Raw genomic sequence first — 26,974 nt, forward strand, 5'->3', positions numbered from 1 at the left:
GACAGTACAAGAGGGTTCCCTTTTCTCCACACCCTCTCCAGCATTGTTGTTTGTAGATTTTTTGTGTGTGATGGCCATTCTGACCGATATAAAGTGATATCTCATTGTGGCTTTGATTTGCATTCCTCTAATAATGAGCGATGTTGAGCATCTTTTCCTGTGTTTATCAGTCATCTGTATGTCTTCTTTGGAGAAATGCCCGTTTAGGTCTTTTGCCCACTTTTTGATAGTTTGTTTGTTTTTCTGGTATGAGTTGTATGAGCTGCTTATATATTTTGGAAATTAATCCTTTGTCAGTTGTTTCATTTGCTATTATTTTCTCCCATTCCGAGGGTTGTCTTTTCACCTGCATTATCTTTGAGTGAATGACCAGGGCCTTCCAGCCACAGGAGGTTTGATGTCCTTTCTCCTGCTTTCAGGCTCTGTTGGGTTCTAAGTGTTGCATGGTTTAAATATCTAGTTTGTCTGCTGTTCGTCAACCTGACATTCACTCTGTGGGGAGGAAGAGAAGCTTTGGTTTGATTAGATCTGGATGCGATTCCAATTTACTAATTGCATCTCATTTTTTAAACAATTGGTCTTTAAGTGCACCACCATCCCTCCAGCCATTGCCATTTTCCCTTTGAAGCCCTAAATCCTTTCCTTGCTCCTGCAACTCCCTTCCCAGGCCCTGAGAAGTGAGACCAGGCTGACTGAGCTTAGACAGCCCCACTGGTGAATCCTGACCACAGGGTCCCCACAGCCCAAAGCGTAAACCCCCCCAGTCTCTGAGCGCCTCAGTGTCCCTGTCAGTCTGACCGTGAGCCACAGATTGCCCTCCCCCTGCCATCTCCCAGCCCCGACTCTTCCCAGGGACCCAGGGAGGTTCTGTGCTCGTTGTGGGCCCCTGTTACAAAGGTGACTTTGACATCCACCCACTTCCCAGGCTGGGGGCACACAAGCCAGCCATCAGTGAGGAAGGTGCTGGTTTTCTGGGATTAAGGAGACAGGTGAGGATGACGCTCTGCTCCCTGCCTCACCCCGACACAACCACAGGGCCAGCCAGGGGCCTGTGAGAGGCTCAGGGAGCACCTCCCCAGTCCCACGGTCAAGGCAGGCTGCCCTGCCAGTGTGACCAGGCCATGGGCCCATGCGGGTCTGGCCCCGGTGTGACAGGCCTCTGAAGCAAACAGGGAAGACCAGGCCTTTGAGTTTGTTATCCAGGTGGGTTTGACTCTAGAGTCTCGGCCCCCAGATGAAGAGCAGGATGGGGAACAGGAGGAACTAAACCAGCAGTTTCCACCCCAGGCCCAGGCCATCCCAGACCGTGACTACCACGGTGTGGAATCCTATCTGGCGCCTCCTGACCCAGCAAATGCCGGGTTCAGCCTCAGAGTCCCTCCAGGCTCTGGTGAGTCTTAGGGAACCAGGGTTCGACCCCTGCTGAGTTGATCCTTGGGCACCACATCCACAGGACTCTATTTTATAACTGGAGGTTTCTCCATTATGACCCCCTCTCCCAATTCGCCCACCTCCCCCCACACACGTCTGGGAGCCACAGTCTGTTCTCCTGACACGTACCAGTGTGACGCGTGGTCTGGCCGTGGAAGGTCGGGAGCCTCAGACCTTGTGTTATGGAGGAATCCATGGGGCAGCGTCGGGGCCACGAACACCTTCCCCCTCGGTGATGGTCCTACCTGAATCACTGATTAGCTCGCTCACTCGTTCATTCCTTCTGTCCTCTCTCCTTCCTTCTACGTTAGTGGATCAGATGCTTTTGGTGTGCTGTGATTTATCGCTGTCCTAAGAGCACCAGCTGTGATACTTTTGTGGCTCCTCACCTGGGCCTCAGGGTGGCAGCTGGAGGGGGCGGGGAGGGCAGGTGAGACGCTGACCTGGGTGGCAGGTGCCAGGAGGTGGTTTGCTGCTGAGGGGGTGAGGAGGCCTGAAGGGCGACCCTGGGCCAGAGACATAGCTGTGCTTTACTGTGATGGGGTGGGCCGTGGGGGCCCCGTCACACCAGCATCTCATGCAGAGAACCACCCCCCACCATCAACTGAGACGACTGGGCACCCCTGGGGACATGAGGAGCAGGAGAAGAGGGTTCTCCCTTCCAGCCAGAGGCTCTGCCCACCCTGTCAGCCCCTCCAGACCTCCTCCACCACGCATTCCCAGATCAGCTCCTGGCCCATGACAGGTGACACAACCTTCTTTCCATCACAGCCTCCGCTCCCCACAACCAAGGCGCTGGTCTGCTCCCCAGCCAGCCCTCCTCCCCAGCTCCGTGACTTTTCTCTCTCAGGTCTGGGGCCTGCTAGGCTGGCACCCCTGGGCCCCTGGCCAGCAGACAGCTCTGAGCCTCAGCCCTCAGAGGCTAGAATAGACCAGCCTATTAGGCTGGCCTAAATAGGGGGCAGGAGGAGAAGGGGACAACAGAGGATGAGATGGCTGGATGGTATCACCTACTCGATGGACATGAGTTTGAGTGAACTCCAGGAGTTGGTGATGGACAGGGAGGCCTGGTGTGCTGTGATTCATGGGGTCGCAAAGAGTCAGACACGACTGAGCAACTGAACTGAACTGAAGTCTATTCCCCTCATGTCCACAAGCCTCCGGAAAACTAAGACGCCAATGTTTATGGCCATTGTCTTTCCCAGAATATTCTGTGCAGTTTAGGGGCTCTGTGACCTTAACCCACATGACCTCAACCCCCACCACCACCACCAGCTGATACAGCTGGGTATTCTCGTTATAAACATGCTCCAGAGTTCTGGTTCCTAAACATCGCCTTGCTGCCTGGCACTGGTGCCCTCATGACAGTGGTCTTATGGCTCCAGGTGAGGCTTGGGAATCGGCATTTGGAAAGTGGTCCCTCCTCAGCGCATCCCTCCAGGCAGATTTGGGAACTTTAAATGTAAGCAGGGCAAGTGTTCTAGCCCCACAGAGACTCTCTGACTCCCTCGCTTCAAGCAGAATGGTCAGTACAGCCTCTAGCTGACCAGGAGCCCATCACACACGCAGGGCTGGCCAGAAATCACCTGAGGACAGAGACACAGCAGGTGGAAGGAGAAAGCCTCTGTCCTCACAGACTCAAGTCTATTTGGTGAGACAGATGAGGAAGACGTGTGAGCATTTCAAGAGCAAGTGCATGTAACTGTACATTGTTGTTGTTTAGTTGCCGAGTCATATCCAACTCTTTGTGACCCCATGGACTGTAGCCTGCCAGGGTCCTCTATCCATAGGATGCTCCAGGCAAGAATCCTGGGGTGGGTTGCCATTTCCTTCTCCAGAAATGTATCTTAACATTCTGCAAACAGAGAGCATGTGGCTGGCAGGCAGAGCAGAGTGGAGAAAAATTGCCTGAAGGGAGAGGAGCAGGAGAGACTCCAGGTTGGGGAGAAGGTCACATTTACGTGCAAACTGCTGGCCCGTCTGCTTCTGTCACTTAATACGGAGCCGTCCCTGAAGAGAGGGGTCCGGCTGGGTTGCGGCTGCCACGCTGCAGTGGGGGTGGCTTGCATGTCACTGTCTTGAGCAGCAGAAACAATTCCCTGTCTGTCTCAGTGATAAGCTGGAAATATCTTAAGTGGAGGAGATTGAGGTTGTGACCTGGAAGGTGGCTGGGCGGGGGTGGCGCTGGGAGATACGAGAGGCTGTGTCCCGGCACGTGCCCAGCTGGAGGCCGTGTCCCTTTTGCTGCACCTGAACTGACCCTGTCCCGGGTCTCTGAGACCTTCCAACCATTCGTGTCCAACCCCCTTTTCCAGGAGAGGGTTTTCCCCCTCCTCGACCGTCCCCACAATGAAGGGCATTTGTGTTTACAGCCAGTCACAGGCTGGAGGGTTGCAGGAGGCATGGGGTGCGGTGGGGTGGGGTATTCGCAACTCAGGGTTTCTGAAGCTTGGCTGTTTACCAGAATCCTCTGGGATTCTTGTGAAAAACAGGTTTCTGGGCCCCAACCACAGCTATTGAAACAGAACCTCCAGAAGAGAGGTTTTTTTAAAGAACTAACTCTTTGAATAGGGTGAATCTGGGAAACCACAATAAGCCATGCACCCTCTCTTATCCATGAGCCACCCTGCCCACCCTCACCCGATGGGGACCTCACTCGTGCCTGGGCTGGGTGGAGGGCTACATTCTGGAAAAAGAACATTTTAATGTCTTTTTGTCTGAAGATCAATAGTAGTAACAATAATTACTAACCTTTATCACCTGTGTGCCAGGCACTATAATAAGGTGATTTTTTTTTTAGTTGGAATTTCTTTTTTTCTAGTTTAATTGAGAAACAATTGACATATGTCAGTGTCTCGGTTTAAGGTGTACAGCGTGATGGTCTGTTTTACATATACTGTAAAATGATAGGTTTAGTTAACATCTACCATCTCATAGAGATACAGTGTGTTCAATAAAAAGAAAAAAAAATCCTTGTGTTGAGAACTCTTAGGATTTACGCTGCTGACAGCTTTCATGTACAATAGTGTTGGCTACAGTCATTGCGTTGTACGTTACATGCCTAGCATTTATTTATCTATAATTAAACAATGCTGCTGCTGCTGCTAAGGAGCTTCAGTCATGTCCAACTCTGTGCTAGGAATTTGTAACTGGAAGTTGGTATCTTTTGATCAGCTTCACCCAATTCCACCTCCCACCACCACGTTGCCTCCAGTAACCACAAATCTGATCTTTTTCTGTGAGTCTCATGAGGGGGTTTGTTTCGTTCTGTATTTGTGTTTTCTAGATTCCACATATAAATGAGATCGTATGGTATTTGTGTTTCTCTGTCTGACTTACTTCACTTAGCATAATACCTTCAAGGTTCATCCACATTGTTGCAAATAGCAACATTTCCTTCTTCCTTATGGCTAAGTAATATCCCATTGTAGATAATGTATACTGCATTTTCTTTATCCATTTATCCGTTCATGGACACTTAGGTTGTCTCCGCATCTTGGCTATTGTGAATAATGCTGCAATGGACACATCATTTGGATATATTCCCAGAAGCAGAATTGCTGGGTCGTGTGGTAGTTCTATTTTTAATTTTCTTGAGGAAGCTTCGTTTTGTTTTTCACAGTGGCTGCACCAGCTCACATTATTCCCACCAACGGTGCACAAGCGTTCCCTTTTCTCCGTGTTCTCGACAACACTTTTCTCTTGTCTTTTTGATGATAGGCGTTCTAAAGGGGTGAGGCGATACCTTGTGGTTTTGACTTTGCATTTCCCTAATGATTAGTGACGGTGAGCATCTTTTAACGTGTCTGTTAGCAATCTGGACGTCTTCTTTGGAGAAAAGTCTATTTAGGCCTTCTGTTCATTTCTTTGTTGGATTATTTGGGATGTTCTTTGTTTTTTGCTATTGAGTTGTATGCATTCTTCATATATGTTGAAGAATATGTCTTCGTATCTTAATCTCTTATCAGATTTATGCTTTGCAAATATATTTTTCCCATTTTGTAGGTTTTTTCACTTTGCTGAGAGTTTACTGTCAGAAGTTTTTAGTTTGATGTTGTCTCACTTGTTTATTTTTTTATTTTGTTGCCTGAGGGTGGAGCTTCTAAAAAATCATTATCACATGTAATCCTCCCAATAACACAACGAAGCGCAAGCTGTCACTGCCCCTGTTTCTTCAGGTGGGGAGAAGAAAGAAGGGAGGTTGAGCAACTTGCCCAAAGGCATGTGCAGAGCTGGGTTGGAACCAGGATCCTGAGCCTGGGTCCTGAACTGAGTCACTCAACTCCAATTGTGAGCTGGCCAGCCCAGTCCCACCACCACACTGCCCCAAGGGAATGGCAAAGAACAGGGAGCTGCAGCTGGTCTCAAAGCCCTGGCGGGTGTGGCAGGTGGAGGGAGGTGATGAAGCTAATGCCCCCTTGTCCCCAGGTACTGGAACTCCCTGAGCAACCTGGTGGCATCCCTGCTGAACTCAGTGCGCTCCATCGCCTCGCTGTTGCTGCTGCTCTTCCTGTTCATCATCATCTTCTCCCTCCTGGGGATGCAGCTTTTTGGGGGGAAGTTCAACTTTGATGAGATGCAGACCCGGAGGAGCACCTTCGACAACTTCCCACAGTCCCTCCTCACCGTGTTTCAGGTATGGACCTTTCTCTGCCAGATCATGGCCGGGGAGGTGAGGGGAGAGGAGGGAGAAAGCAGGTCCCGGGGGAGTGGGGGAACAGAGAAGAAGGGGCTTCCCACTCCCACGGAGCAGCCAAAGCCAAACCAGGTTGGTCACGGGAGCCCAGGAGCGTCTGTAGCTCCCCACCCCCAAGCCCCACAGAATTCCACTCTTGGATGGACCCCTGGGGGGAAAAAAAAATATCCAACTCAATGGCTTAAAAATCTGCTTCTTAGCCATGGAAACTTTTGTTCAAATATATTCAACACCAAAGCCCAAAATATCCACAAAAGAGAGCAGACGGCTCTTGCTGGGGAGGGAAGAGGAGGGGAGGTTGCTCCCAGGAAAATAAGACCACCATCAAATTTGTGACTTTCATAGATCTGTTGGCTTGGGGCCAAGTTCAAGTAGCACTGAAGTCTAAAAGGAGATCAGTTTACAGATTAAATTGAACAATAATGTGGATGTTGCCAAAATCTTACAGATGGTACCCAAAGTCCTCATGCTTGGGGAAGTCTGGGGGACCACGCGGCGCCTCAGTGGACATGGTCCTTTGATGCCTTAGCCCTAGGGTCAGCTAACGGCAGCCACCGAGCACTGGGCCTGGGCTGTAGGAGGTGTTTTTCCAAGGAATCACTTACAGTCGATTAATTATTTGTGCCGGTAGCCACGCACTCTAAGGAGAGGGCTGGACCTGCAGGATCACAGCTCAGAGCTCCCTCCGGGAGGAGGTCGGGCGGCAGGAGGCGGGGAGAGGAGATAGGTGTCAGAGGTTTCTATATGGCAGGGGGCCGGGCAGGGGAGCTTCGGGCTTGCTGTTGGTCTAACGCTGTGTCCCTCGTTGGTGGGACTATGTCATTCAGATCCTGACCGGGGAGGACTGGAATTCGGTGATGTATGATGGGATCATGGCTTATGGCGGCCCCTCTTTTCCAGGGATGTTAGTCTGTATTTACTTCATCATCCTCTTCATCTGTGGAAATTGTATCCTTTGCGCCTGCCTCCCCCGCCCCCGTTGCCCCCCTAACTTGTAGCTCAATGCCAGTAGTTGCACCCAGCAGGTCCTGACCAGGGAAGACCCAGGGCCACCCTTCCCCAGAGAAGAAAGAAAAGGCACATATCCAACCCAGACCACCTTAGTGGTGCAGGCAGGTCAGGATGGGAACCTGGAGCCGGGCCTGGGGGGGATGTGAGTCCATCCCCCTGAGCTGCCTCGGTCCAGGTGGGCAATGCCCAGTGGTGTTGGCCTTGCAGCTGCCCACTCGGACCTCATCATGAGACACCTGCTGCCCTGGCTGGGGGCTTGCTGAGGAAGGAAAAACTCACCCAGAAAGTGACCTTCACCTGTCACCCTCCCTCTGAAGCTGCTCAGGGGATGTTAGCCACAGGCAGACCGGACAGGCCACGGGCAGGTTCCCAAGTTCCCCACTGCAGGCAGCCCACCCCTGTCATATCCCCCGGGGTTCTGTTCAGAGAGGCTTGTAAAGTAGAATTACAGATGATCTGGACTCAGAGGTCAGCTCGCAGCCTCACACAAACCCAGGGCTGTCCACCTAGTGTCCTGGAAACAGGGTGGAAATGGCACCACCTCTGACCTAGCGGGCCAAGCGAGGCTGAACTGGGTACTGCACGCCCAGCCCCTGCCCTTGGGGGCCAGACCCCTCAGCTCCCCGTGTGAACCAGAACCACCCGGGGCCTGGGGTGGAGGGGGGCCTGACCGGCATTAACCTCTTGGCTGGACTGGCTCTGATCCGGTTCTCTGACCCACGGTACCTGCTTCTGAGTCGGGGGCTGGGGAGAAGAAACGGCAGACTCTGCTCAGTCAGGAGCCGGGCTGACCCTCCTGGGGCCTCTGTCTGAACAAGGTCATGGCGGGAGTGGGCAGGGTGAGTGGGTACCTCCTGGCGGCGGTAATGACCGCCCAGCGCCATGGCCCGCTGGAGGCAGCGCTGTTCACAGTGTCAGTTACAGGCGGTCGTCTCCGTGGGAAGCAGCATCGAAACCCAGCAATTAGAGCGAGGCTGGGCTCCCTGCCTCCCGCCCCCAGGCCCGGCCTGCGTGCCCGCCTGCTCCGGATCCCCCAGGAAACCCCAGGAAGCTAGGAGGGCGGTGCAGAGGGGAAGGGGGCTCAGTGGGCTTGGAGCCCCTTCCCGTGGGGAACTCCACCCCTGCACGTCCTGTCCTGGCCCAATCCCTGTGCCCACCCACCACCCCAAGTCCAAGGGTCATTTTCTTTAAGAATGGACACAAACAGATATCCTACTGAACGTGTTCTTGGCCATTGCTGTGGACAACCTGGCTGATGCCGAGAGCCTCACGTCTGCCCAGAAGGAGGAGGAAGAGGAGAAGGAGAGGAAGAAGCTAGCCAGGTAACTGCGAGGCTCCTGGGCCAGGTGCAGCCCGGCTCCCAGATGCCGTTCCCGTCAGTGCTCAGGAGAGGCTGGGCCTGCCCGGCTGTCCTTCTAGACGGGGTTAGGTGGGGGCCCTTACAGTGAGCTGGGCCTCTCCCCTATTCCTGGACATCGCTCTAAGCAAGGAGCACCATGAATTACATCTCTGGAGAGGTGTCCTGTTTCCCCACGGGTCCAGGAGTTGGGGGACTCTCTTTTGAGAAAAGGGTCATGACAGATGGTGGGAGTAGAGGATGGGATGGGAGGGCAGCCAGTCGGAGGAGAATCTGGAAATATGATGCTACCTCACTGTTCTGTAGCTTGTCTCTGCTGACGAGCAGACAAGACAGGACCCCACGCCATCCTCATCCGTGTCCCGACGGACAATCTGGGCCACACCTGTGCCAGATACTGAGCAGGTTCTCAGGAACCTTTGGATTAGATGGAGGCTGAGTCGGGGAGAAGCTGGGCATTCAGCTGAGTGCTGGACAGAGCCGAACAGGGGCAGAGGCCGGGGGGAGGCCCAGTGCCCCGAAGATTGAGCCACACAGCAGGGCCCCCAGAAGACAGATGGTCCCAGGCCCCGGCAGTCTGGACCCCAAGGGACCACAAGGGCAGAACCCTATTACTCTGGTCAACATCCCTTGCTCTTCTCTCCTGCTGACCTGCCAGGACCGCCAGCCCAGAGAAGAAGCAAGAGGTGGTAGAGAAGCCAGCCGTGGAGGAGACCAAGGAGGAGAAAATCGAGCTGAAATCCATCACGGCAGATGGAGAGTCCCCACCCGCCACCAAGGTACGGGCTGCTCTGCCCAGGAGCCGGGGCAGTGGGGGAGGGAGGGAGAGGGAGGGGGAGGACAGCAGTGCTGGGTGGGCTTGCAAAGGAGGAAGGCCGGCCTTCTGCTGGTGTCCTGAGGGTCATGTACAAAGGGACAGTTCAGCCTAGACTCCGGGGCAATTTCAAGACTACTGGAGGCCTCTAAACCATGGATCTTATCTAACCAGACCCTCCTTCTCTCCCTTGGCTGCCTAGATCAACATGGATGACCTCCAGCCCCACGAGAATGAGGACAAGAGTTCCTACCCCAACCAGGAAACCACAGGTACCAGCCTGCTGCCTGGCCTGGGGGCGGCAGTGTGGGGGAATGGGGGTGAACACCTGGCTCTAAAGCTGGGTTCTGGTCCCAGTTTCCCCACAAGCGGGGGCCTCATTTGATCCCCCAACTCGGCTGCAGCATCACCGTTTATCCTCTGGGGAAAACTTTGCTCAATTATTACTGTGATAATGATAACAGAAGACTGAACACATTGTGTTGGAGCAGTGCCTTTGGGCCTTTTGGAAGCCGGATTCCATATACATGTAAGGTTTATTATAGCCTATGTTGTAAAATCGCTATTAAGTTACATAACTTATTAGGATAACATATGTCGCAGCATCTTGCTTGGTTAATAATAATAGTAAATCCCAAATCTGTCCTGCCCGCTCCCGGGAGGGGGTGCTGAGCACAGCAGGGCTCCGCTGCAGACACCCGCTCGGGGCTCTGCACAACGCTGTCGGGTTTCCCGCAACAAGAGCGTCCTGTCTGCGGTCTTATCTGCAAACTGGCAGGCGGGCCCTTGGAGAGGGTCTTTCGTCAGGAGCCCATCCACCCTCAGGAACCAGTCCCCTGCATCAGGACACCACACCCTGTGTGAGCCTGGCCTGCCCTCCTTCTGCCGAAAATTGTGGGTATCATCACCTGCTTCAAGCTCAGAGTCACAACAGACCATGACGGCGCTACGGGTCTCGCCGACCCGGGTCCCCACGCGGGCTAGTCTGTGTGGGGGCATAGCTCCCTCAGAAACCAGATTGCAGCCAGCCTCCTTTCTCCTGTCCCTCCACGGTCTGTCTGCTGGGAAAGAGGACTTGGCTTCCTGGGGCTCAAACAGAAAGGAGAGCGGAAGGGTGTCCCTGAGCCGGCATCTAGCCTTTTGAAGCCTTTACAGCCCTTGGGGCAGAAACCATTACAGAATTTCAAAGACACGCCAGAAATAGCCACTGAATGCAGAAGGCGGGTCTTGTCTTGATCCTGAATGAGCAAATAAACTTTAAAATGATATTTTTGAGGCAGTCAGGGAAAACTGAATATGGGCAGGGAGCTAACTGATGTTAAAAAGGTTTTGTTCATCACGGGACCCCCTGCAGGAGGTGCCGGTTCCTAGTCCCCACGAACCGACCACGCTGCCGAGCAGGGGCCTGTCAGACCTCCCCCCGCAAGTTTAATCTCCAGGGCTTGAGGTCGGTCGGAGCCCCCAGTTCTGTACACACCACATTTCAGAAACATCGCCTCATTCAGGAGGAAAGCTTTGTGCTGAGATGGGGTTTTCATCTGCTCGATTCATGTATGCGAGTGAACATACAGATGTTCTTGAAGAGTCACTGAGGACTTAAAATTAATAAGCGCACATGAGAACGAAGTGTGATGGCCCCAGGGAACATGTAGCTCAGTCCAGAGGCTGTGAGGAGGCCTGGGCTGTTGCGGGGACTACAGGGGGTGAGCAGTGAGGTAGTGGCTTCCTGGAGAAGGGTGGTCCTCACTGGGTCTGAAGTTTGGGGAATTAGAGAGGAAAGACGTGACTTCTGGACCATTCTGTTGTCACGGATACAGAGCTGGACGAAACCAGGGAGACATCCACTCGTTGACTTAATCACTGCTTATAAAGCACCTACTGTGCTCCCCGAGCTGGGCAGGCACTGCGGGCTCAGCCATGGGGGCAGATAAGCTGCTGTTGCGAGGGGCCCACATTCAGCAGGAGGCAGACAAGAAGCAAGAAATCAAGCCAACCAGAAAGATAATGTCAGGGAGATCATAAAACCAAGGCCTGCCTTCAAGTTACGGACACACCTGTCTGCCCAGGGAGGCCAGAGCAAGAGAAATGGAGGGTGTGGGGCATGAGCAGGAGGGCGGCCCCAAAGGCCACCCACCCTTTCCCCCGGCCTGCAGCCAGCCAGCTGAGGACACCTGGCCGTGCCCCATCTCACCTGGTTACCTTTCTGGTGTCTGACCACTAGGATGACCAGCCACCCCAATCTGCAGGGCACTGAGAGTTTCCCAGGATGTGGGGATTTCCATTTAAAAAGCAGGACAGGGGTTGAGCTGGTCACCCAATTCACAGCCTGGTCTCATGCGCTGCCAGGAGGCTTCCTCCAGCAGAGATGAGCCCCAGAGGTGCTCATGGGAGAGAGCTGGCCATCCTAGTTGGTCCCCTGTGTTTCCAGAGATACTGATGATGTCTGATTCCTGTCCGTAGGAAGGTGTCTGGAAGTGGGCAGCATGGTGGTAAAAATAAGTGGGAGCCGTGGAGCTATTTAGGACGGTGCTTTTTTCCTGCAGGAGAAGAGGACGAGGAGGAGCCCGAGATGCCCGTGGGCCCCCGCCCGCGCCCCCTCTCTGAGCTGCACCTGAAGGAGAAGGCGGTGCCCATGCCGGAAGCCAGCGCCTTCTTCATCTTCAGCCCCAGCAACAGGTGTGTGGACGGGGGGGCGGGGCTCCACTCTCCATGATGCCAGCCCAGCAGGTATCAGCGTCCTCCAGCCCCCACCCCAGCAAGCCCCACAACTTGTGTAAACAGGCAAGGGTTTAGAGGAGATAGTCCTGGATTATGAATCAAAAGACCTGTGTTTTGTTTTTCTTTCCATTGTTTGAAATGTGTAAACTCTGTTTCTACTCTGTTGGTGATTTCATTTAACTTAACAACCCCTAAAGTTAAACAAGATCCTAAAAATAGAAGGAGGTAAACAGCTAGACTGCATTAACTCCTTCCAGCTCTCCCACCATAGGTGTTGTGGTTGATGAGTAATTTGATACCGACCTTTATTTCCGACGTGACAAATTAAATACGATTACCTGGCTAGACAGGGTGTGTTTGGATTTACATAGCACTTACCATTCTATTTGTTCGATTCTCACGTCTCTTGGTCCATCTTTCAGAAATCATTTTCTTCCCTCCTAAAGTACATTCTTTAGAAGTCTTAGTGGTAACTTCATTTGACCTCTGTTTATCTGTAATTGCCTTCATTTCTTGTTCTTGAAAGACAGTCGTGCTGTGTGCACACTTTCAGGCAGAGAGGTCGTGGCCCTCGGCGTGTTAGCTGCGTTACTCCACTGTACAGCTGAAATTCCCACTCTCATCTGTCTCTAGGAATCTGCCTCTGGTCTCACTCTTTTAACATTGTCCACGGTCTCTGGGGTTGTATATGTTCACTACCACATGTTTCTCTCCATTTATCCTGCTTGGAATATATTATGTCTCCTAAGTCTATGGATTTATATTTTTTTTGTCAGTTCTTGAATAATGTTAAGGATTAGGATAAGAACAGCTACTTCCGGGAGAGTTGCAGGATAGTCTGTTTACACACTGCCTGATCTTCCTTCTCTCAGGCTAGCCCAAGTGGACACATGATGGACCTGCATACCCTGCCCCTCCCCTCCCACGCATGCACGTCTTCATGACTCTCATCTCCTAGTCTCTTGGTTCAAATTCTGGGTCATTCTTTGGATATATCTTCCCAATTCTTAATTCTCTCTTTGATTCTATCTATGTTACTGTGTAAACCAGTTTTTATATCAAGTTATATATATTTTTCATGTCAGACAGTTCCATGTATTTGTTTTCCAGATCCAGCTACATCTGAGTTTCCTGTTAATTTGTCATCTTTGTGGTCAAGTCTTTTATCCCATTAAATATTTCAAATATAGTTGTTCTATCATCGGTATCTAATATTTCCAGTATACAGAGTCTCTGGGGAGAGGTCTAACTCATTTATTTGATTTTCTTCTGATTTGCCAACTTAGTGGCTTATTTTCTTGAGTGTTCAGTGATCTTTGTGACCTCAGTACTCCGTCTTAATTGGGGAGATTCCCGTGGACCTGAAGAAGGACTGCGAAACTTTCTTCTAGATGCTCTTGTGTGCGTGGCTCAGCCTAGGGGTCCCCGGTCCTCTGCCCCACCTCCCGCTGGCTTAAAGATTCCTCACAGCAGTGCCGCCACTGGCCTCTGTCCTCAGGCACCTCTGCCCAACCCGGACATGTCCAGCAGACCCCAGCTCAGCAGATTGGCTTGAGGGAGGAAGGGAATCACTACAGACTTTCCCAGCTCTCATGAAGTCAGAATGGTCTTGAAAAGCTCGTCCTTTCCAGGGTTTGGTGCTTCTGCATCAGTAAGGTCTCTCAGAGGATTTAGTCAACCACATGCCAGAAGCAGAGGTCTGAAGGCCTGGTTCAAGCCCTGAGCCACCCCACGCCCCTCTCTGCACACACACACACTCCAAAGTGGGCAAGACTATCCTTCCCAGCTTCCATATTTTCATCTGTAAGATGAGCTAGTACCCCGTCAAGAGGAGACAGCACATAAGACACCCTTGGCATCCGAGGATCCACTGTGAGTGCCCTGGGGTCAGGGCTGTTGGCCTCTGTCACTGCGCTGAGGTTCAGGATTGAATTACTGCTGCGGCAGACAATCTCCTTGGAGTCCGGGCTTAACCAGCTTGGCATCATTCACGCTCTGGGCGGCTCTGCTGCTCCCCATACAGACACATGTGAGGTAGGTCTTAGGAAGTCAGTATTTTTAATGATGGGGAGCCGAGTCCCCAGACGAAAGCTCGTGAATGATGTCGTAGCAGTACATGAAGATTCAGAGGTTCCTGAAGTGTCAGACGTAACCCCGAGGCCTCATGGTCAGGGGCACGGTGGGGCCGGCTGCGGGGCTGTGTCTTCCCTGAGGCCAGATGGCTCAGGCTGAAGGGCCCACACCCCGCCCGCACATGCGTCTGCACACGGAGAAGGAGCAGAGATCCCACCCCCGTGTGACAGCCCCCTCCCCCTGCCCCCGCAGGTTCCGCCTCCAGTGCCATCGCATCGTCAATGACTCCATCTTCACCAACCTGATCCTCTTCTTCATCCTGCTCAGCAGCATCTCCCTGGCCGCTGAGGACCCCGTGCAGCACACCTCCTTCAGGAACCACGTATGCACCTCGTCCCCCGTGCCCTGCCCCCGCGGCGTGACCCCCCTGGCTGCCTGACCCTGTCCTTCAATCAGGAGCCTGCCCTGAATCTCACGGTCAGAGGCACAGCAGACATCTCCCTAAGAGACGACAGCTTTGGTGCAAAATCCATCTTAGGACCCTTAGCAGGAGGAGACCATGAGCCCTGAGCCTCAGGCCAGCCTGACCCCGACATCAGACCCCACTACCCACAGATGCTCCCCAGGGGCTTCGCCTCCCGGGAACTGGCCCATCCTGTCCCTGGGGGTCAGTGGCAGATGGCACACTGAGACCGCCCTCATAAGGAGGACCTCGCTGACCCTCTGCAGAGTCAAAATTGAATTTGGGGCTCGCCTCAGGCTCTGGTGAATTACAATCAAAGGCCAGAGTAGGACTTGCCATATCCCAAAGCCTTGAAACAATGTCAGATCCTAACCAGGCGGGCATGAAGCGAGGAGTTCACCACCCTAAAGCCAGACCCCTGCAAGCCAGCCAGTGGTCCTAAAATCCACGTGGCCCACAGGTTTATTACTGGGAAGGCCCTCACTCTGACTCATCACCTGAGACAGAGCGAAGTGTGAACCTCAAGCCTGTCCCCAGCCTGGGGTGGGCCCACCATGCCCTGAGGGGCAGAGCCAGGGTAGGGTCCTGGGAACGTGAGAGACTGGCTCATCCTCTGATGTGAATTAAGCAATTTGCATCTTTGTGCAAAGAAAGCAAATCGCACTCTGTCCTTGAGACACGTATCCCATGGTCTGATTTAGGTTTGTAAGTAAATTGAATTAATGAGAAAAGCACCCAACTGGACCCAAGACCCGCTGAGTCGGCTCTGGGAGCCCGTTCACAGATCTGGGGCCTTCAGGACCCTGGGCTGTGTCAATGCCTCTGGTCTCCCTTGGAAAGACTGCATGATTTGGGGTGTGACTCCCTGCTGGCCACCCTGCTCCCATCCTGTTGCTCCATTCCCCCACCCCCACCCTGTTTCTCTTTGTTTTGCAGATTCTGTTTTATTTTGACATTGTTTTCACTACCATTTTCACCATTGAGATTGCCCTGAAGGTAACCCTGCCCTCTGCTCCTCTGCTGTCCTGCCCGACTGGCTCCGCTGCTCTGTCGCTAACGCACACTCTTCTGCTGTCCGTCACTCGGAGCCACTAATCCGCTGTGCTTGTCTTTCAGATCCTAGGCAACGCAGACTATGTCTTCACTAGTATCTTTACCTTAGAAATTATCCTCAAGGTAATGCACGCAGCAAGGCCTCTGCCTCCTCTCTCTGCACTGCCCTTCTCTCTGGTTTCCTTCACTCTGGTTTTACTCTTAAGCCTGAAGCTGGAGGAACTGGGCCCCCTGACTTTGTTGTGCCCATGCACAGTTTGGGCACTGATGCTGGCTGATGCCAGGGACTCGCCCACACCGCCTGCCCACCAACACCTCTGTGAGCCACGCCTGACCCCGGCAGGAACCCTTTCCCTATCCTGCCCAGAGGGAACGCCACATGAAGGACAAAAGCCAGAAAATGGCAAAGCCCAGGGCGTCAAGAGGCCCTCTCCCTGTGCCCTCGGGATGCCCTTTGTCAACACAAGCCAATGCCAGTGTCCCAACCGAGGGTTCTGGACAGACCCCTGCCCTCTGACCCCTGGGTTACACCCCCACCAAAGCTTTCCCCCTCACCCCTGCCCAGGCCTGGAGGAGGCGGCTGTGTCCTCCAGGGCTCAGTGCAGGGCCGAGAGTCCACACGCACTCCCATCCTGTGACCCCAAGACAGTAGAGCCTGCCTCCAAGCAGCCTCAGGGTGACAGGGGTTTGCCCCAAGCTTTATTATTGTTTCTATTAATATACAATCAGTGGGGCTCCCCAGGTGGCACTGGTGGTAAAGAACCCACCTGCCATAATGCACGAAATGTAAGAGACACGGGCTCGATCCCTGGATTGGGAAGATCCCTGGAGAAGGGAATGGCTACCCACTCCAGGATTCTTGCTGGAGAATCCCATGGACAGAGGAGGCTGGCTACATTCCTTGGGGTCGCAAAGAGTCAGACATGACTGAAGCGACTTAGCACAGCACAATATATTATTTACATCCACTCTGTTAGGATTTCCAAGCTCCCCAGGCCACCGAGCCTCAGGGGCAAGTTCCAAGTCAGGGGAGTGTGCACACACACTCTTCTGTCTCAGAGCCTGGGGCTCACCCTGACCCCAGTCAGCAAGCGGCTCTGCTCAGTGCCTCCCACCGGGAGACCACCCCAGGCACCCTCCCCCAGGCTCCGGGCTCCTCCCACCCTGCACAGGAAGCCCCAGACCCTCCTTCCTGGGCTCCTCCAGGCGGGGACAGCCTGTCACGTCCAGCTTCAGCCTGAGCGGACACTTTATCACGCATTCTGTGTCCAGATCCTCTGGTTCCAGCTAACCAGTTGTTAACAAGAGGAAAGCAGAAGTGTTCCTTTGATTTTTCTCTCCGACCCCCGGGGGTGGAGAGGGGGATCAGGCTGCCCGGCTACATGGAGACCCTTCCCTGGACTCCAGACCCAGGGAGGTGGACAAACACCAGGCTCTTCTGAGTCTCAGACCCTCCCCAGAGCACGTCTTCCTCCAAGGTTGCCGGCTCCTGGGAGGTCCTCCATCACACCCACCTGCTCCTTCTTCTGCCCACTTTTACGCCGACTGTGCTTTAGGTCGAGCCTGGCCCCAGAACACTGCCTGCACCTCCTCCCCCCGGGTCCCTCTGCCCCACCTGCAGACTCGGCATCCTGCCTGGCAGAGGTGACTGTCATGCACGAAGGGTGTCCAGGGTCAGAGACAGTTGAAAGGCCTGGGGATGTTCAGCCTTCCAAGGAAAGGCTTGTGGGGCTGAATGACGCCAAGATCTGTCACTGAGAGGAGGGAGATGGAACCAGGACCCACAAGCAGAAACTACAAAAGATGTGTTTCATGAGCAGTATTGCTGCCTGGAGAGGTGCTGGCTAGACGGGGGGACATCCTGTTCTCCCAGCTCAGAATTCAATCCTTTTCTCTTCCCAGCAAGACTTTTCCTGGGCAAAGGTTAGGACTTCAGGAGCAGGAGTGTGTGGCAGTCAGCAGATGGGGTAGAGGGGGCCCTGCACTGGACCCCACAGCGAACTCTCAAGTAAATGCCCTATTTTTCCAGTGTCCACTTGCCCTTTCTCCTGTGGCCACTCTTCCTCTGGTCCTGCCTGGGCAGCCGCCCTGCACACACACACAAGTCAGCCTTCTGGGCTCAGAGCCTCTCAGTTAACATGAACCATGGAGCCACCCGGGTCTGCTCTCGGGGGCCCAGACCTACACTGAGAAACAAGGAAGCCCCCCACCCCAAGATTACGGGCCTTTGGGACACATCTCCAGCTGAATTCCCCTGCAACCTTTTATATAATCTACCCACTTCTGGAAACTGCTGCAGGACACAGGTGTCTGAGTCCCCTGTGACCCCCTCCTGCAGGAGATCAGTGGGAAGAATTAGGTTGCAAGAGCTATTTTTGCCCATTTCCCCTGTGTTTGCTCTTGAATCACTGTGAACAAGCTGCCCTGGGCATGCTCTGATTCCAAAGAAATAAACTGGGCTTCCAGGCAACTGGGGAGCTGCTCCCAGGCTCTAAGCCGTCAGCTCCAGATTTTCCCCTCTGGCTGTCGTTCATGGTCATGGCCTTTCAGCTCTTCACCTGGAAATCCACTGGCCTTTAGGTCATGTCAACGAGACTAGACAGAAGTTCCTAGAGATTGGACAGGACTCTGAGCAAGGTGGGGGAACAGCAAATTCACAACAGTCACCACCCCCAATGTGGTCCCTTCCTAGTCTGCAAGGGGCTTTTGCATGGTTCTGTAGCTGTCTCACAACCACATGAAGGGGCTGCTGCTCTACAGAGGGGGACCCTGAGCATCCCCGTCACAGGACAAAGCCAGAGTTCCATTCGTAGCTCTCTGCTGAGTCCAGTCCTCTGTAGTGAAGCTTCCCTGAAGAGCTTGCCATCTGCAGGATTGTGTCCGAAGGGCTTTACCTATAACTCCCAAGAGCACTTAACAACCCTCCAGGAAAGAGGCTGTCATCACCTCATTTCTCTGATGAGACACAGGGAAGTTGAGTAACCTGCTCCCGGCACTCAGAGCATGGTGGGTGGGATTTGAACTCAGGCGGCCAGGCTCCAGAGCTGTACTAACATGGTGGTGCCCACAGCCCCACTGGACACACAGTTCCAGAACCAGATGGTGGAGTGGAGCTCAAATCCTGGGCGCAGACCAGCAGCACTTGTGATGCCCGGAAAGGGATAGATGCTGGTCGCCAGCATTCCTGGTAGAATTTCTCGTAGAATTTCTCACTGGGCGCTAGAGCTTGCCCAAGCCTGAGGGGTTACCTGGGGCTAAACCAGGGAAATTCTGGGAAGCCAAGGGGCTGGTCCTCGACTGGGCGAGCCCCCACCTCCCCCAGATGCCCAAGTCCTGGGAGCCCTGAGGTGGAGAGAGTTTGGAGAGGGAATGGGAACTCGAGAACACAGCTCGACCCAGGGAGCATCAGCAAGGGCCCTCATGGGGCTGCAGTCACAGAAACGTGATGAGGGGCAGTGGGAAATGGGGGCAGGGGCCCTTGAAAGGGCTGCAGATACAGGACTGAAGGTCGCAGGCACGTCCTGGGCAGGAGCCTCTGGGCTTTGCATCACCAGCAGCTGACACTTTCCAGGCACAGCGTCTCCTCCTGTCCTGCCTGCCCCAGCCCTCTGTCACCTCTCGGTTCTTTGTCTAGGCCCTGCTGGGAGTGCTGTGGGGGGAAGGCTGGGGTGAAGGGTCTTTGGAGCCCGGGAGCTGCTCACACCCCGATCCCTGTGCCCCCAGATGACGGCCTACGGGGCCTTCCTGCACAAGGGCTCCTTCTGCCGCAACTACTTCAACATCCTGGACCTGCTGGTGGTCAGTGTGTCCCTCATCTCCTTCGGCATCCAGTGAGTGGGGCCCGAGGGCCTGAGAGAGGCATGGGGCTAGGGAGAGGGTCAGAGAGGACTGCAAGGGAGGGGCCTGCCAGTGTCCACAGCAGCGTGAGGGCACTGGGACCAGGGCGGCGCCTCCCTGGCAGCTGTGGGCCCAAGGAGGATAGAGCCCTTCAGAAGGTAACTAGCAGGCGAGGGTGGCGGACACTTCAGAGCAACCCCCATCCCCCAGGGCAAGGCCCTGTGTGCCCCTGGAGGACGGCTGTGACCTGTCCTCCCCTGGAGAGGGGGCCTGGCCCCGGCGCCCCAGGTGTGCAGAGTCTGTGGTGTCAGAGCCTTTCCCCCAGGCCTGAATGTCCTCTGTACAAGGGGGTGTGGTGGGCAGCCACCAGGGACCAGGCTTGGAGGTGGGCACCGGATGCCTCCCCTGCCTGAAGCCCCGCCATTCGTACAGTATTTCTTCAAGTCCACGATACGAATAGCCACCAAGGGTTCAGATTTACAACAGGCGCCTCACGGGATGCCAGGCGGTTCATGTGCGTTTTCCCTTTTGATCCTTGCAACAAGCTCACGAGGTGATCACTGCCCCATGTTACAGATAAAGAAACTGGGGCTCAGAACAGTTAGGAAGCGTATCCTCTGTGGCTGGGGTCTGGTGGAGCTCTGCCTCTCTACATCCCTTTGGCTGGGTAAAAGTCCTTGAGCAGCACATTGTAATGCTAACAACACAAGGTAAATTCTTTTCCCCTGATTTGCTCACCAAGTCCCTGGCTCCCAGGATAGCTGGCTCCCAGGATAGCTCCAGGTCCCTACAGGTGGGAGACTTTCTCCAGGACTCCCATGCTCTCCCACTCTCTCCTGCGGGCCCAGGAGCAGGAGTGGTTCACCCCACCATCCACTCCCCCAGGTCCAGTGCCATCAACGTGGTGAAGATCCTGCGAGTCCTGAGGGTGCTCCGGCCACTGAGGGCCATCAACAGGGCCAAGGGACTGAAGGTGAACCGACCAGGCCTGAGCTGGGGCCCCCAGCCCAGCAAGCTTCAGCCAGGGGTCCATGTGAGGTGATAGGTGGGCAGGAGGCAGGGACAACAGCAGGGCCTCTAGGTTGGAACCAGGACCTTCCTGCTGGCACCTCAGCCCCACGTCATGTCCTGGTTCCAAGATGCATGGAGCCCCAGTAGAGGCCACTGTTCACAATCCCAACTTCTCAGCAAAGCTTTTGCAGAAGGAGACCACATGCAACCTTGGGCCCCGTGCAGTGATGAGGCCCCTGAATCACTGCCCCAGAGTATGGGGTGTTAGCGGGGCTTTGGTCCATGGGTCACCCAGCGGATTATGGGCACCCCAGGCTCCATCACCCTGTAAGCTGGAAGCACACTTTGCCCCTTTGAGTCTGATCCCCACCACCGCCAGCTCATAGTGAAGGGCTGCCCCCACCCTCTCAGAGAGGGCCGTGACACAGGGGAACTCAGCCAAGGCCAAGCCCTGACCCCCGTGCCTCCCCCCGACAGCACGTCGTGCAGTGCGTGTTCGTGGCCATCCGCACCATCGGGAACATTGTGATCGTCACCACGCTGCTCCAGTTCATGTTCGCCTGCATTGGGGTCCAGCTCTTCAAGGTGGGGTCTCAGCCAGATCTGCAGCCCCCTGTCCTTCCCACCTGTCAGCTCCCAGGGACACGGATGCGAGCAGCCACAGGGGACATGGTGGGGACAGTGCTGGGCCTCCCTGGGGAGGGACGCGGCTGCCTCACAGCCCCTCCTGTTTTTCAGACCCAAGGAGGGCTAACTAGTTCCCAGACCAGAGCAGAGCTAGTTCCCAGACCTGAGGAGGACTAACTAGTTCCCAGGCTGGAGGAGGACTAACTAGCTTCCAGACCCAAAAGCTAACTAGTTCCCAAACCCAAGGAGAACTAACTAGTTCCCGGATACAAAGGGGACTAACTAGCTCCCAGACCCAAAGAAGACTAAGTAGTTCCCAAATCCGAGGAGGACTAACAAGTTTCCAGACCAGAGAAGAACTAGTTTCTAAACCCAAGGAATACTAACTAGTTCCCAGACCCAAGAAAGACTAACTAGTTCCCAGACCAGAGAAGGGCTAGTTTCCAGACATGAAGAGGACTACTTCCCAAACCAGAGAAGGACTAACTAGTTCTCAGACCAGAGAAGAACTAGTTCTCAGCCTGGAGGAAGACTAGTTGCCAGACTGGAGGAGGGCTAGTTCCCAGACTAGAGAAGGACTAACTAGTTCCCAGAGCAGGATTAACTAGTTCCCAAACCAGAGGAAGACTAGTTCCCAGCCTGGAGGAGGCCTAGTTCCTAGACGAGAGCAGGGCTAGATCCCAGCCCAGAAGAGGACTAACTAGTTCCCAGATGAGAGCAGGGCTAGATCCAAGCCCGGAGGAGGACTAGTTCCCAGCCCAGAGGAGAACTAACTAGTTCCCAGACCAGAACAAGGCTAGTTCCCAGCCCGGAGGGGGACTAGTTCCCAACCTGGAAGAGGACTAACTAGTTCTAGACCAGAGTAGGGCTAGTTCCCAGCCCAGAGGACAACCAACTAGTTCCCAGACCAGAGAAGGACTAACTAGTTCCCAGACCAGAGCAGTACTAATTAGTTCCCAGCCCAGAGGAGGCCAGCGTGTAGGCGGTGCTGCTCCATCACCACCCGGCCCTCTAAGCGTGGCTGCCCTCAGCCCTGCCCTCCCTTCTAGAGAAAGGCAGGGGGACTGTCATCCCTGACCCCTCTGTGTGGTCACCCACCTGGACCCGCGGGGCTCCCTGCGACCAGCAGCATGAGTCCCCTCCCCACAAGGTGGCTGCAAAGCCCTGCTTTGCCAGGTTCGCGCCCTGTGCCTGGCAGGCCTCGGTGAGGCCGCGTCCCTGGTCCTCCCTTTCCTGCCCCAGTCCTTCTCTGTCTGCTCTTCTCCACCTGAAGCTCTGCCCCCACCACGCACAAGGGCCCTGCTTTCCCCGCCAAGTTTTCAACCTTGCCCAGCCATCCTCCTCCCTCACCAGACCCGCCTCCCGAGCTCTGCTTCGCCCCTGGGTTCCCTGTGATGGGGTCCCCGCGGCACAGCGTGTTTTCTGTCTGGGCTCTGCTCTCCTCCCTCTTCTGTCCCAAGACTCCAGCACAGAGCCAGCTGCAGATATAATCACTAGACAGTTTTTGACTGGCTCCTCTATTCAGGAACCTCTCCATCACTGTGCTCTTCCGCCTTCCAGGGCAAGCTCTACACCTGTTCGGACAGTTCCAAACAGACAGAGGCTGAATGCAAGTGAGTGTGGCGGGGACAGTCAGGCCGGCTGACTCTGGGTGGGTGAGGCTTGTCCTCAGAGAAGGGGTGCCCTGTTCTTCCTCCAACAACAGTGGCAGCGGGATTTTACCCGTGGGTTGTCTGGTCCGGTTGACATAGCACATGAGATCATCTACCCCTGAGGTCTGCTCAGTGGCCAGAACTGTGGGTTTAAGCTCAGCCATCCCATCCCGCCCCCAAGCCAGGAGTCAGGTGGTGGGGAGATGGGAGACCCCAGAATGAACTGTCTCCCTTCTGCAGGGGGAACTACATCACATACAAGGATGGGGAGGTGGACCACCCCATCATCCAGCCCCGCAGCTGGGAGAACAGCAAGTTCGACTTCGACAACGTCCTGGCTGCCATGATGGCCCTGTTCACCGTCTCCACCTTCGAGGGATGGCCAGAGTAAGTCCGCAGACCCTGGCCAGTCTCATCGGTGTCCACAGTCCTTTCAGAAACCATGTCTATCTCCATCCTCCCTAGGTGGTGAGGGTGTTTCTAGAACAAGCTGAAGGCCATGTCACTTCAGTCATGTCCAACTCTTTGAGACCCTATGGACCATAACCCACCAAGCTCCTCTGTCCATGGGATTCTCCCGGCAAGAATACTGGTGTGGGTTGCCATTCTCTTCTCCAGGGGACCTTCCCAACCAAGGGATCAAACCCAAGTCTCTTACATCTCCTGAATTGGCAGGCAGGTTCTTTACCGCAAGCGCCACCTGGGAAGCCCAGACACAGGCTGCTGCTAAGTCACTTCAGTCGTGTCCAACTCTGTGGGACCCCATAGACACAGGCTACCTGAGTGTAAACTAAACCACTGCTGATGATCTGAGCGAGCCTGGGCATTTATATTGAGTGCTTTTATCTAAATGGATCTCATGTTCACTGCAACATCCTCTGAGTCTCTGCTGAGAAACAACAAAGCTGTATTAATATTTACCAATATCTCCAGTTTTTTAAATCAATGCCCATGACTCACATTACATTCGGACAGTTCTTGCCAGTTTCAAAACACCTTCGTATTCATTGTATCAACTGCCCTGCCAGGTAGGAAAATCCAAAACTATTGTTCACACTTTGCAGATAAGGAATCTGATGCTCAGAGAGGTTGAGTGATTTGCCCGAGCCACACAGTAGTAGGAGACAGAGCTGGGGCTTGAACCAGCTCCCTGGCCCTGCGCGGGCCTGTCTCCCTGCCTGCAGGTTGCTGTACCGCTCCATTGACTCTCACACGGAGGACAAGGGCCCCATATACAACTACCGCGTGGAGATCTCCGTCTTCTTCATCATCTACATCATCATCATTGCCTTCTTCATGATGAACATCTTCGTGGGTTTCGTCATCGTCACCTTCCAGGAGCAGGGGGAGCAAGAGTACAAGAACTGCGAGCTGGACAAGAACCAGGTAGCCCCCATGCCTCAGAGGGCGAGAGGCCGGGTGGCCAGGAGGTGGAAGCCTGTGGAAGCACCCCTTCTGCAGAGAACCCAAGCTCTGCTTAGGAAGGGAACTCCCCCCAAGCCCCTGTCAGGACCTCTGGACCCCTAGTCCACACCTTGGCTCTGGACTCACTGTGTGGCTGCTGTGTGGACTTCGCATGGTAAGGAAGCCAGGGAAGAGGGAAGCCAGTTAGTGTAGAGGAGCGGCTCTTAGACCCTTATGTATTACCAGGTTGATGACAGTAGAGACGGAGCAGATAGACTGGTCGGGTTTAGAAGCTGGAAATGGAGGCTGGAGGAGAGAGGAGGGCTTGGGTGAGTCCCGTCCTGACCTAGGGTCCGGGCACGGCACAGAGGTAACCAGAGTCTGGTCAACCAAGGACCCCTTGGCCGCGAGCTATGACTTCTGGTCTGTGGACACTGGTAGCTAAGACAACTGACTCAGGAGGGGAAAGGAGAATCGCGGAGAGACGGGCCTCCAGGAGAGTCTATAGCTGGAAATATCAGTAAGTCAGCAAGCGTTTACCAGCCATCCCCGAGACGGAAGGAAGGGGACAAGGCCCCCTTGACTACATCCTGATGGGGACCAGCCAAAGAGGGTTCTCCCTCCTTAGGGGAGTGATAGAACCTCAAAAAATGCCCAAGTAACAGCTGGCTCAAGCTGTGAAACCCCTCCCGTCTACCCCCAGGGGCAGTGCGGGGAGAACTCCCATCATCTGGTTACTAACCCTCCTGTCTACCCTAGCGGCAGTGTGTGGAGTACGCCCTCAAGGCCCGGCCGCTGCGGAGGTACATCCCGAAAAACCAGCACCAGTACAAGGTGTGGTACGTGGTCAACTCCACCTACTTCGAGTACCTGATGTTCGTTCTCATTCTGCTCAACACCATCTGCCTGGCCATGCAGGTCAGTCCGCGGACCGGCTCGGGGGCGGAACGGGGCTGGGAGGTGGTGCCATTTCGCTGGCCTAGTGGGGCAGGAGGGCACCTTCCCGAGGGGTCAGAATGCGAGGACCCTGGGCTGTGAGATAGAGGGCGATGGAGCACAGGTGACCTTGCAATGGCATTGATTGTCCGTGATGCCAGCTGTGTGGAGCCCACCTGAGGCCAGGCAGCCACGCAGAGCTGACCCCGATGAGAGCAGGGCCCAGGCCGTGCCCGCCTGCGTTTGCGGGAACGACAGAGAGGGGAAGGGCCTGCAGGGCTTATTGAGCCCACCTGGCTCCCTCAGGTGTGGCCTGCTCCCTCAGGTGTGGGCTGCGTTCAGGAAGGTCTCTATTGAGGGCGTGGCTGGGAGCAGGGAGCCCCCGCCTTATTTCACAGCCCCTCCGCCCCCACCCCCCACCCCCAGCACTACGGTCAGAGCTGTCTGTTCAAAATCGCCATGAACATCCTCAACATGCTCTTCACTGGCCTCTTCACAGTGGAGATGGTCCTGAAGCTCATCGCCTTCAAGCCCAAGGTAGGTCCTCTGCGACGGGCCTTCGGTCAACAGTGCCGGGGGCGGGCTTGGGTCGATCCGGGCAGAGTCTCTGCCAGGGACCGGATCCTCCTGGCGATGACTGCTGCAGCCCAGGAGCCTTCAGGGCTCACGCCAGGCCGACTCATTGAAGCAGACTCTCAGTCCCTGGACTGACCTGAGGTCTGCTCCCTGAGGGAGCAGGGAGGTGCCTGAGCCAGCCTCTTTCTGTAGGAGGCGGAGTTGCCCTCGCCCCCACACATCGTCTAGAAGAGACGGAAACCAAACCTCACCAGGCCCAGCCCCCCTAGACCCAAAAGGGGTCTGTTCTCACGCGGGAACCGCACAGATTAAGAGCCTTGCTGCAGGGGCTCAGGTAGGGCTGCATTTGCTCAGGGCTGGGCATTAGTGCATCCGGGGGGCCTCTGGTTCCCCACCTCAGGGCTACAGTCACTGCCCATACCTTCCAGCACAGGACAGACCTACAAATGTCTGTGCGTAGCTAGGTATAAGCAGCTTTTAAGAAAAAAAGCGTTGGGAGAGATCAGAGCTGAGTGAGACAGGACAGGGCGGGTTGGCTCCTGCTTCTTGTATCATCTGTGCCCTTTGTCACTGACCAGACACCCCCCCTACACACACACACACACACACACACACACACCCTCGAGGATGGAGGGTGACTGGGTTTGAGCACCTCCCATCTCTCTCCCTATAGACAGCTCAGCGTCACCATGTCCACTGTCTGGGCTTCACAGCTGCCCTCGATGGTGTGTCCTGGGGGCTCAGGGGCTTCCAGCTGCTACACAACTTTGGGGGGTCAGTGAGAAGGGATCTAAGAGGGTAACGCAGGACAGGTTTCCGAACCTTCTTGTCCCCACTTTTACTGGTTTTTCTAGATGCAGCACAGGTCAGCCCAGGCGGGGAGCGCAAAGGGGCCAAACTGCACATCCTTGGTCCTATATTTCACTTCCATTCAGATGCCCACCTGCTCCAGAACTAGTGGGGCCAGGAGGATGCCCCGAGGCTGTAGGTCGGATTCCTGTTTAGTGACAGGATCCTCGTGTCTTCTCTGATTTAATGTTCCACCAACGTTTGTCAGGAACCTGCAGTGCTGCACACACCTCATTGCATGGAATCCTCAAGACACCTCTCTGAGATAGGTATTAGCTCCTCGTCTTAGAGAAGAGGGGAATGGAACTCAGAGCAATTAAGTGTTGTGTTAATTACACCATCATTAAGTGGCAGGACTGGGAATAGAATCCAGCGTGTCTGACTTTGTAGTTGATGTAATTCCCTCCACACCAAGCCATTAGCAAGCATCTTCCTGCACCATGTGTTCTGCTGGGGACTTTGCAGA

The 26,974-nt window shown here is 54.7% G+C and overlaps 1 protein-coding gene across 13 annotated transcripts in view; it reads left to right on the forward strand.

Moving 5' to 3' along the window:
- Positions 1 to 26,974, forward strand: part of CACNA1C (calcium voltage-gated channel subunit alpha1 C) — a 461,815-nt gene that overhangs the window by 385,536 nt on the left and 49,305 nt on the right. For all 13 annotated transcript variants that reach the window (XR_016037705.1, XM_088837459.1, XM_088837460.1 and 10 more), the window contains exons 14-29: positions 5,860 to 6,067; positions 6,955 to 7,075; positions 8,346 to 8,460; positions 9,154 to 9,274; positions 9,512 to 9,581; positions 11,853 to 11,985; positions 14,353 to 14,482; positions 15,500 to 15,559; positions 19,340 to 19,446; positions 20,339 to 20,426; positions 20,942 to 21,049; positions 22,652 to 22,704; positions 22,984 to 23,130; positions 23,928 to 24,129; positions 24,907 to 25,065; positions 25,510 to 25,620. Coding sequence is in view for 12 of the 13 variants with exons in the window: in XM_088837459.1 (XP_088693585.1) it covers positions 5,860 to 6,067; positions 6,955 to 7,075; positions 8,346 to 8,460; positions 9,154 to 9,274; positions 9,512 to 9,581; positions 11,853 to 11,985; positions 14,353 to 14,482; positions 15,500 to 15,559; positions 19,340 to 19,446; positions 20,339 to 20,426; positions 20,942 to 21,049; positions 22,652 to 22,704; positions 22,984 to 23,130; positions 23,928 to 24,129; positions 24,907 to 25,065; positions 25,510 to 25,620 (1,933 nt within the window). In the remaining variant the exon portion in view is untranslated. The remainder of the gene's footprint in view (positions 1 to 5,859; positions 6,068 to 6,954; positions 7,076 to 8,345; positions 8,461 to 9,153; positions 9,275 to 9,511; positions 9,582 to 11,852; positions 11,986 to 14,352; positions 14,483 to 15,499; positions 15,560 to 19,339; positions 19,447 to 20,338; positions 20,427 to 20,941; positions 21,050 to 22,651; positions 22,705 to 22,983; positions 23,131 to 23,927; positions 24,130 to 24,906; positions 25,066 to 25,509; positions 25,621 to 26,974) is intronic.

The sequence above is a fragment of the Moschus berezovskii genome, chromosome 6 (assembly GCF_049115385.1).
Source record: "Moschus berezovskii isolate FMDL1 chromosome 6, NW_MosBer_1.0, whole genome shotgun sequence".
NCBI lineage: Eukaryota > Metazoa > Chordata > Mammalia > Artiodactyla > Moschidae > Moschus > Moschus berezovskii.